Source organism: Poecile atricapillus, chromosome 12 (assembly GCF_030490865.1).
Source record: "Poecile atricapillus isolate bPoeAtr1 chromosome 12, bPoeAtr1.hap1, whole genome shotgun sequence".
NCBI lineage: Eukaryota > Metazoa > Chordata > Aves > Passeriformes > Paridae > Poecile > Poecile atricapillus.
Window position 1 is genome coordinate 7,771,648 of NC_081260.1, and position 10,845 is coordinate 7,782,492.

The 10,845-nt window shown below is 40.9% G+C and overlaps 1 protein-coding gene across 1 annotated transcript; it reads left to right on the forward strand.

Moving 5' to 3' along the window:
* Nucleotides 1–1,446: 1,446 nt before the first annotated feature.
* On the forward strand, nt 1,447–9,872 carry VMA21 (vacuolar ATPase assembly factor VMA21). The gene is made up of 3 exons (XM_058847906.1): nt 1,447–1,573; nt 3,178–3,287; nt 4,668–9,872. The coding sequence occupies exons 1-3, from the start codon at nt 1,518–1,520 to the stop codon at nt 4,808–4,810; spliced, it is 309 nt and encodes a 102-aa protein (XP_058703889.1). The 5' UTR covers nt 1,447–1,517; the 3' UTR covers nt 4,811–9,872.
* The last annotated feature ends 973 nt before the right edge of the window (nt 9,873–10,845 follow it).

Sequence of the window (10,845 nt, forward strand, 5' to 3'; positions counted from 1 at the left end):
CATGCTCAGTTGAATGAATGCATAAATGGATGCATAAATTAGCAGTAATGGAAATCAGTTGACTAAGCCAAGTAATTGAACTTATATGCTGAATTTACTTTCTTCCACAGTAGCAGGTCTGAATTCTGCCTCTTTTGGGTTGCTGGTGGTAAATAAAATATGTTTTGTTGCTACCAGGACTATGCATAAAGGACATGTCATCTTCCAGATTTGAAGGTGTAGTGCAGGTCTTGCTGCAAAGTTGTCAGGACTTTTTGGAAAAGGTCATTTGCCGGAAGGTGGGGACAGGGGAATGCTGCCATAAAGGAGGTGCAAGGCTGTGTATGGAGAGGTGTGTGTGGAGCATCAGCTGGTGTCCAAGAGACTGTATTTACATGATTCATCTTTGTTTCTTGCTGAGACAGAATGACATGTCTCCCTGCGTTTTCTAAAAAAACTACCATTGTGCTGTCCTGCTGTGATTAAGGACATGAGCCTCCAGGGTAGGCATAAAATTGCTCCAGGCCAAGAATTTCTACTTTTAAAAAATTTTAACGAGATTCGACTGACCACCTTCTTCTTTTGGTAAAACTGGTTCTTCCTTGAAGGCTACTTTGAATTTGCTCTCACATTCCAGTGGGATTTTAATGTAAGCCAGGCTTATGTGAGTAAAGGAGGATAGCAGTGAGAAATCAGCAGAGCCTTTACTGACCACAGATATTTTCCCCGAGTGAAACTGAGTAGCAGATAAGTTTTCCAGTAGGTTACAGGCTTTGAGAATCATTGAGTCATGCATTTTTGCACAGTAATTTTCACCTGCACCTACCCCCTAGAGTACCAGAGGGAAGAACACACATCACTTCAGAAGGGATGCACTTAGCTGGAAAGAGAGAGTCAGTAAAATACTGACTATGTTGATGCCTCAGGATTGGACAATGCTGATTTGTCACAACTTCTGCTGGATTAATTAATCATGAATGTGGGTTTTTTTCCGAAAGCTGAAAGGATGGTGTGTCATGCGGCTCCAGTGGTCTGGAGCTATGGTCAGTTCTGTCCATCAGCCCTTCTGCAAATGAGAAGGAGCAGTCTTGATTAGGACAGACTTATTATTCCTTCTATGTTAACAGTCACATGAATAGCAAATACAATCCTAGCGGATCAAGAAATTACTGTGAAAGTTGCAGTTCAGACATTTGGATATGGCTGGGAAATTTTTTACCTTTTTTTTTCCCTAGTTTATAAACTTCTAAATGAGACTGTAGTAGGGGTACATGTATACAACCCTTGTCAGATCATATTCTGCAGAAGCACGTAGGGCAAGATAATGTTTTGCGAGATGGAAGGAAGTCAGTATCAGCGATCCAGACATGAAACAACCGCCCAGCTGTAGCCAGGCGGGGCGGGCCCGCTGCAGTACTCACCGCCCACCGCTAGGTCGCGCCAGCCCAGGGGTTGCTATGGCGATGGCGGCGTTGCTCCCCGCGCATGCGCGGCCATTGTGCGGCTTCCGGCGCGCCCGAGGCGACGGCGGGGTTGCGATGGAGCGGTTCGGGTCCGGAGCCGTGAGTGCCGTGCCGGTGGCCGAGTTCAGGCCGTGAGTCCCGGGGCGGGCAAGAACAAGGCTCGGCGGTGGGGTGCGGGGAAGGCTACGCGCTGGGCCGCGGCGCGCGGGGGCGCCCTTAGCGCCATCAGCACGCGATGGGGCTGCAGCCACGGGGCACCCGGGCAAGAGCGGCGGCGGAGCGGGAGGGGGTGGCAGCTCGGGCCAGGAGGAACCGGAGCGGGTGGAGGAGGAGGCCCCCGGTTTGCCTTGGTCACGCTGCGTAACCCTGGGCCATCCCGAATCTCGAGCGTGGAGGCTGCCGGCCGTCGGGAAAGCGTACCGAGCTAGGCTGAGCTTATACACGAATGTTTGTTTTTGCTGCGTAGGGAAGCGGTGAGAGTATGTCAGTGTAAGAAAAGTATTTGTCAACAGTGGAGTTTTTAACTTTGGTAATAAGCTGGAGGTCATCTTACTCTTCTGAGGGTAAGTGTTGATAGAATGGTTTCTAATTTCCATAGGGAAATTTTGAATGCAGTTATGTCCTCCACTCTGATAGTTCTTCAGGCAAACGCTAGTAAAAGAAAATAATTCGCATGTTTTTCTTTTTTTAAGCTACCCAATATGGTGCCTAAATGTATGGCAGTACACGAGCAGCCGGAAATGCTGTTGGCTGCAGTGTAGAAGCTGTGCGTGGCTGCACATAACTGTTAGAGAATGAGATATTTTTTTTTTCCCAATTTCCACTATTTTTTCAAAGAAAAACACATATTTGTGTTTCAACACCCTAAGGACTCGAGTCTTTGAAGCAGCCAACCTATGAAAGTGAGAAGGGTACATATTTACTTCAGCATGAAGTAATTCAGTGAGCCAGGCAGAGTGAGTGAGAACTGGTGGAAGCACACGAAGAACCAAGCTGTAGGTGATGTTTTGTAAACACAACACCTGTTTTAGGAGATCAAGTTCAGGGAGACCCTGCCAAGTGCTAAACCTTCATAAGCCCTCTGTTGTTAAAGGTGTTCTAGGTTTAGGTCTGTGAAGGCAAAGTTTTGGTGTAGTGGCTGTATGTTCTGTCACTACACTTATTCCATCTTCTTTAGTTAAAAAGTGAGAAGTTATATTTAAATAGAGGAAGGAGACCTAGTAAAAATGAACTTGGAGTAGTAAGCTGTTAAATTCATTCAGTGTATTTCCTTTTTATCCCAGCCTGTAAGATTTGTCATTTTCCTGGACTTGTAGTTACTTTAAAACAAAAAAAAAAAAAAAAAGAAAAGGAACTTGGCAAGTTTTAATGCAGAATACTGTCAGATGGCATGTGTATGTGTAACTAATATTAGATTTTTAATAATATAATAATTATGCAGTAATGCACTGATAAACATATTAACCCCCCTATGCAGGAACAGGGAAAAATCTAAAGATTGTTTTTAATTTTGTTTGTGAGCTTAGACTGGCAGAATCATTACATTGTTTTGAATACTTTCAGCTAAGAAATACTTGCAGCCAAGATATGCATATTTCAAGTCTTTATAGCTTCCAAACATACACTTACTCATTCTTGAAAAGTAATCAGCTTCTATTTGGAACAAGTTCTTATCCTGTTTCAGGCATATATATTGTGACTTACTTTTGTATGTAACTTCTGTCATTTATTTCAGAAATGAGGGTACATTAACATCGACTTTAAGAACGCTTCTGTTCTTCACAGCTCTAATGATTACATTACCTGTTGGACTGTATTTTTCATCAAAGGCTTATGTATTTGAAGGTAATTTTGTTTCTGCCAATTAGCATTATTATTACAAAGATAGAAGAAAAGCACAATCCCCTAATAGCATCTTTGTTCTTCCTGTTTTGAGTATTTGTATATAGATAAGAAGTCCTGTAATGCCTAATTAGAACACAAAATTATATAAATGGTTGCTGTATCCTTCCCTGCGCTGTGGTCTGCAATCCAAAATCTGCTGTTCGTTATACAATTGTTTATATTGTATAGAGGTGCATTGTTTCCCTTACCTAAAGGGTACTTAATACCACCCTGCAGCAGTCTTTTGTCAGAATCATCAGAGGTATGTTTCCTCCAGCTATTGCAAACTAATCATATGTTCAAGACAGAGTAATGTTGTTCATGAGGTTTATATTTTGCTTTTTGAAACACACATGCATTTAAACAAGTTATATGCAATTTCTGATATTGAATGTGGTTGCTTGTAGAGCCTTCTTTTAATTAAAAGATATAAAAAAGGAAGAGAGATGGCTGTTTGTTTGAACAAGCAGCCATGTTGTAGTCCTGATTCTGCAAGGTTTTAATACTTACCTCCTATAGTTCTAGGAAATTATCTCCTTCAGAAGTGGGGAAGAGGAAGGGAGAAAACAGCTGCTTTTAAGAGCAGTTTATGAGGGTGTAACAGTTGTTCTGAGATAATTCTCCTTTGGTGTGCACTGCTGTAAAGCTTGTTAAGTAACTTTCAAGATCTTTTGAAAGGATTGTCTTTGCAGGGTGATGGTTTGGAGTGCTGTAATGTGTAGGTTTTGTTTGCTTTTGGGGAGATTCTGTTGTGTTTTTAAAATTAATTAAGGGAAACAATATTTCAGTGTTTGGTCTTCTGATATTTGAAGGCTTATTTTATATGAGATGCGTTCATGTATCTTAATTGGTGGGGCACTATTGTTTTACAGTCTAAATACAGAAGGTAATAGTCTTGTAAATTTAATTGTTCTTCTACCATTTTCTCCTGTTTTAGTGGCAAATAATTACAGAATTCTCCCCCTTCTTCCTCCCACCTCCCTCCCCCATTTTATTGCCCCACAAAGAGACCTACATTTAGGAAAAAAGGATGTTGAGGTTTGTTTGGTGCTGGAAGGTACTAACAGAAAAAGTGAATGTTGTAGAACTCTTAAGCTATTCAAGTCAAATCTAGGGTATTTTATCTTAAATATTGAATACTGCAGTGTTACTTTGTTCCAGTAATAGTTTCAAGTTCTTTAACCTTTATCATAGTGAATGAATTCTTTCCTGTGAATCGTTTTGAGCTCAGATTTTTGATACAGGAATAAATGTAACTTTGGTCTTAAGGGAGTATTGTGTCTTGCTATGTCACAGTTCCTAGCTCATAACTAATATTTTTTACTTTCTTTGTTTTCTCAGGTTCCTTGGGAATGTCTGACAGAGACAGCTATTTTTATGCTGCTATAGTTGCTGTGGTCACTGTCCACGTAGTACTTGCTCTCTTTGTTTATGTAGCCTGGAATGAGGGTTCACGGCAGTGGCGCGAAGGGAAACAGGACTAAAATGAAGATCATCGGTGCCTGATGTCCACAGACTGTAAATCAGATTTTATGTGAGCTGAAGGAAAAGCATTCTTCTAAATGTATGATACACATGCACAGACGAGGCTGATGCTTCAGTTGTGGTTAAAATAAGATTTGTACTTATTTTGACTGTGTACTAATGTTTTCTGTAATGGCAATGGAAGTTGTTCTTCAGCCAACTTCTACTATGTTGAGCTGAGGAAGCCCTCACTTGCAGTTAAAGTGGAATAATAATATACTTTTGAAAGCTCCTGCAGCTACTTTTTTCATGCCTAGTATTTTTCTGGCTTGCTCTAAAAATAATATTGTCATGAAACGAGCATTAAATTTTCAAGGAATTAAATTGCTGCTTAACAAAGCTACATTACTTAGTATCCAGCTACAGTGGAAAAAAATGGAATTTCACTTTGCTGTGAATAGTTTCCTGATTTATATGTGTTGTGGTTTAACCCCAGCCAGAAACTGAGCACCATGCAGCTGCTCACTCACTGTGACCCTTCAACAGAATGAGTGTGGGAATCAGGAAAGCAAAGTGAGAAAACTCATGGGTCAAGATAAAGAGTTTAATAGGTAATGTAAAAGCTGTACAGCTAAGTGTGTTGGTTTTCAGTACAGATTCAAACCATTGCTCCATGGTAGCTATTATGAAGAAAACTACCTCTATCCCAGCCCAAACAAACCAACACAGTGGGATAGGTGTAATTAATCTATTTCTGTGTTTAGAAGTAATTTCAAAACCGGAATTGTTTAGAAACTCAGGTAATGTCTTTCTAATGTGAAGTACGATTCTTTTTTCAAATATATTTTTTATTGCAGTGTAAAATTCAGTCTTTAATTTCCTTTTGGGAGGACTGTGGTATTACACAATTCTCATCTTTCTCCTCTTCTACAGTTTATCCTATATTGCAAAGGAAAGGGCATAGCATATTTTTTTGTATGTCTTTAGATAGGTATGTATTTCCTTGATGTTTGCTAAAGTGTGCAGTTGGATTTCCGGTGGTAAAGCAGTGTCAGTAACAGCCATAAGCTGCTGTAATGGCTGGTAGGGGAAGGAGTGAGAGAAAACAAGCTGTAGTCTGTAAATGGTGTCCTTTATGAAGCAGAGGACATAAAAATGACCACATGGAATATTGGCTTCTTTTCGTAACTACTTACTTGTACACTGTGAAATGATACAATATGTTGATTGTTTTCTTTTTTCCTTGGTTGTGCGTAGTCAAATTTTAGCGAGATTTTTGTAAGATAATACGAATTTCATTCCACTGTTGTGCTGTTGTTAGCAAGCTTCTTAATCTCCGGCTAAAACATCTTTTCTAGAGTTCCAGCAAGGCAGACTTTTTTAACCCTGATGATGGCTGTTAAAGCTGTTGTGCTTGAGGTCATTCTGTTAAATTGAATTTTCCAGTTTATTGTATTAGTTTAGCCTTTCTTGGAAGTTTTTTAGCCTTTATTGGAAGTTTTTTGCTTAGTATGGGGCTTGGCATGGCCAAGCGGTGTGTGCTGCATGTGTCCGTGGTAAAACTTCTGTATAAATGAGGCAAAAATTGGTTATCTGTGCCCAGTGGCTTGAGAATTATTTCTCCAAGCCTCATTACTGTCTTGTCTACCCCAGTCCCAGGTATGCATGAGCATATGCACCATGACTCACTAATGCAAATCAGTTTTTTACACTTGGTTTCTGCCGTGTTACCTTTTCTCATGCAGAGCTACATTGTCAGGTTGCTGCTGGCAAGCTGGAGACTCTTATCAGAGTACTTGAAGTGCAAAGTTAGTTTGTACATGGGCATATTGGCTTCCTGTTCTCCAGTGTATGAAGTGTATGTTGTGGAACAAATACTGCCTTTCAATAAAGACCTGCCCTACAATACAAGATACAGTAAATAACATGTGTGGATCACTTTCTGAATGTCTTTAATATTCCACATGTAGAGTACAGCTTAAAGCAAATATATAGCCCTGTTCAATAGCTTAGCTTTTTTTTTTTAATTTTTAATTTATTCACAGTGGAGAATAAATGAAGAGGTACACTTATGAAATAAAGAAGTTGAAATTTATTTAGTACTAGAAGACAGTGGCAGAGAAAACGAATGTTACAGAAGTATATGATGCTGACTCCAAGGGGAACACACCTGCTGTGCTATATTAGGTGGGTCCTGTGCTATGTCTGTTCTATATTTCATGTAGCAGAATCCCTAGACATAAAGTTAATTTCCTAGGAATAACAGGAAAATAATTCCTTATTATAACTTCAGTTAAAAAAATCTGACAAGTTTGGCCTTTGCTGTAGGTGCAGGTGCTGTAATGTCTCAGAGGTTGGGGGTAATGAGCTGAGCATTAGTCCATCTATTGAAAGATCTTTGAAGGTAACGCCTTTGATCCACAACATTCATGGTGAGAAAAGAGGCACTGCCTAAGTCTGCACAGCCAGAGCCAGGTGCTGGTTTGATGTTGCCTGTGCTTCTGAGTGGGAACAATCCCTCAAGTAAAGGCTGCAATGAAAACAGCCTGGAAAGGATTGTCCGCCTGCAGCCCAGGGAAGTTCATGGGGAGCATTTTCTTCCCTCCCTCTTTGCCAGCAGTGGGGAGCCACACTGGAGCAGTCTGTTGCTGAAGGAAGGGACCCACACTAGAGCAGTTTGTGAGGGACTCTACTGAGGAGGAAAGAGGGCAGGAACAATGTGTGAAGAGCTGACCACAACACCCATTCCTTATTCCCCTGTGCTACTGCAGGGGAGGTGGAGAACTCGGGAGTCAAGTTGAACCTGGAAGAAGGCAGTGCTGGGGGAATGTGTTTTATTTTGCATCATTCTACTCTGATTTGATGGGTAATAAATTAATTTCGCCAAACTGGGTCTGTTTTTCGCATGATGGTAATTAGTGAATGACCTCCCTGTGCTTGTCTCAACCCAGGAGCTTTTTGTTACATTTTCTCTTCCCTGTCTAGCTAGAAAGGGGAGTGTTTGCATAATTTTGATGGGCATTTGGTGTCCAGCCAAGGTCAAACCCACTGCATTTAAACCGATAAAATTTTGGAGAGATCAAAATTCTTTTTGGTTTTATTTTTTTATTTTCTGTAGAATGGTGATGTAAAATTTTTAACAGTGTGGTATTCTAAAGTAGTCCTGTAAGTTTGTTAATTTTACTACTAGGAATGGATTTGAGACAGCTCATAAAAAGACAACGGGAAAAACTGTCCGGGTAAGTCCTTCAGTACTTCACAGTTGCCTCTCAGTTAATGTGTTAGTATAGGTTGCACAGTTTGACAGTTAGTCAGCTAAAACAAATTGTATCTCACAGTGAGCAAATACCTTGAGACAGATTGTAGCACAAATTTTCCAGAACATTTTCCAAGAGTGAATAGATGGGAGAGAATTGGGAAGTGGGAAATCACTGACTTAATTAGTTTTTGTCTTCTGTACTTAATATCTTTGTCTTTTCAAATGCCTGCAAGACACTGTGGTGGTGGGTACCAAGCCTGTGAGAGTGTGCAGGTGAGCAGCTTTGCTTTGTGCTTAGGGATGCCTGACTAAACTCATTATTAACTGCCAGCACTAAGATGTCTCCAAACCAAATGGCCATTAACAGGAATTATCATTGCTTAAGGTATATGAACTTGAAACAGTCGTTACAGTACATTTGAAACAAAACACTGCCTATCTGTTTCTTGCATTGTAGGAAAGGGCCTAGTAATAACACTCAACATTAAAAAAACCAAACCCCAAGAAAGCAGCCAAACACAAAAACAACAACCCTACGCTCCAGAAGGCCCAAGCTCCTGTGTTGTTTTCACTCTCAGACTGATTCCAGGCAGAAGGTTGTAGTTTTGCCTTGTTGTTAGAGCCACACAACAAACTAGAGGGCAGGCTTTGCTACCTGATCACTCTGATGGGCTAGGGGAACGTGTGGTGCTCACTGAGAAATTATGTTCTCACTTAGTGCATTGGTGAACAGTAAAATTTTTGATACCACTGCAATTTTGGTGGGTTTTAGCCTGCTGTGTCTACTGTAGTTAAATAAATTGTGCTTAGGCTTCTGTCTGCCCTCACAGCTAGACAGGGTGTACGGAGAGCATCAGGCAGGGATGTGGTTGGTACTAGTTCAAGTGAGTAAGTACTAGTTCGAGTAAGTAAGAGATGGGAAAGCGAAAGGTCCTTAAATAATCAACTGAGCCACACATGTATTACAAAATACTGTATTTTGGGTATGACAAATGTAGGTAGGGTGCAGCCCATGGGGCAAGAGGAGAAGGGTCCAGTGAAGCAAAGGACTTACTTGGGGAGATGGGGTGAGGGCTGGAGTGTGCTAGCATGGCTTGATGTATGATGGCAAAGGTACCCTATGTTTTGTTTGGAAGTATTTTTTCCACTGTTTTTCAAGGGATTATGCAGAACCATTGGTCTGAAATACTGAATCTAAATAGTACAAAATAGTAAGTTAATTCCATTTTAAACTTCCAACTAAAATTATTCATAGGTTGACAGCTTTGCTGTATGAGGTCTGGGACACATTTATTAACTTTGTTTTGTACAAACCAGCATTGTTACAGGCTCTGAGTCATCTCATAAGACATGGTTAAGCCCTTGGAGTATAAATATTTCTTTAAAAATACCAATGAGCAACTGCCACTAATGTTTCATTAGCTCAAATCAATTGTCAGTTTAAAAGTAATACAGAAGCTGTTTGAAGGTGGCAGAGAGAAGAGCTGCTTGTGTCCCTGCAAGAGGAGGCCCTCAGATGCTTGAATGGGACTTGCAAGAAGAAATTGCTGGGTGATTCAGGGCCCCCACAGTCATTCTCTTATCTGAAGATACACCAGTGTCTGAATTTCTGAGCTATTGGCATAGAGCTTGAGTCTCTTTGTTAGGAGAAGCACAGTGTTGTGTCACAACGCTGAGCTGTAGTTGTAAGAGAAAATGGAGGTAACCTTTTGGGACTTGAGCTCCGCTTGAATCTAAGGCAGTAAGAAAACGGGTGGAGGAAATGCAAGTGGATTCCTGAGAAAACTGCCTTTTTAGGTGCTGGTCTCCCAGTTCTGGAACCATGAGACAGAGTAAATTAAGGTTTTGTTTCAAAAGGCAGTGATACAGACTGGGAAGCTTTGTGGGGAAGAATGCCCAGGGTGAAGAGCTAGGAAAGCAGAGTGGTTTATTTGGTGACTGGCTGGCTCAGAGCCTAGGACAGAGATTTTTCTTTTGGTTCTGGTTTGCTGTCATGCTTCACAACCCTTTTGTCCTACCAGCTTTGGATGGGATGTTCTTGCTGAGATGATTCCCCTGTGGGCCCACTGTTGGGAGGGATGATTAGGTGCTTAACTGCAGCTGTGCTCTTAAAACAGTACAAACTGCTTACAGGCCTGCAAAAAAAGGTGTTGCTGCTTTTAGCTGGCACATGAGACACTGTGGTTTAATAGTTTTAGTAGAAATGGCCCAGGGCATAGGCACAGGGGATATAATATTAATTAAAACTGTTCATAATGGAAGAATTATTTATAAGTGAGAGCAACAGCAGTCAGAGTTTAAGAGCAAACATTGCTGTGGATGTGGGCCCATGCTTCAGGCACCATGGAGGAGATGTTTAATACATTTACAGTTCTTCATCCTCAAGATGCAGTTTTTCTTAGCATGCTTGGGTCCTTAATGTGGTTCTGCTAATGTTAGAGATCAGCTGGAAGTTTGGCTTCACAGCTGGAACGCTGCTTATTTCAGAGGAACGAGTCTTTGATGTGTAAATGATTTTCTGTCTGACAGAGAAGACAGAGGAACTCACTTTGCTCTCAAACCACGTCACACTTTGACCTCTTTCCTAGAATAATTCCTAGAATAGTAAGAATTAGCAAGTGTTAGGTGATTCTTTATGTAAAGCATTATGATAGAGCATAGAGTTTCCTTTACAAACTTGTGTTATGTCTGCAGTACAATGTTTTTTTTCTTCAGAGGAAAGTATGCCCTCACCAAACAATTCAAACCACAGGTGATTCTGATGATCTGGGTGTTGGAACTGTTTTGATGGCTGTT

Bases quoted from the DNA above. Each gene is read 5' to 3' on its own strand.
- VMA21 (XM_058847906.1), top strand. From the start codon at position 1,518: ATGGAGCGGTTCGGGTCCGGAGCCGTGAGTGCCGTGCCGGTGGCCGAG. The intron at 1,574-3,177 runs GTGAGTCCCGGG...CATTTATTTCAG, and splicing joins CCGGTGGCCGAGTTCAGGCC to AAATGAGGGTACATTAACAT. The intron at 3,288-4,667 runs GTAATTTTGTTT...TTGTTTTCTCAG, and splicing joins AAAGGCTTATGTATTTGAAG to GTTCCTTGGGAATGTCTGAC.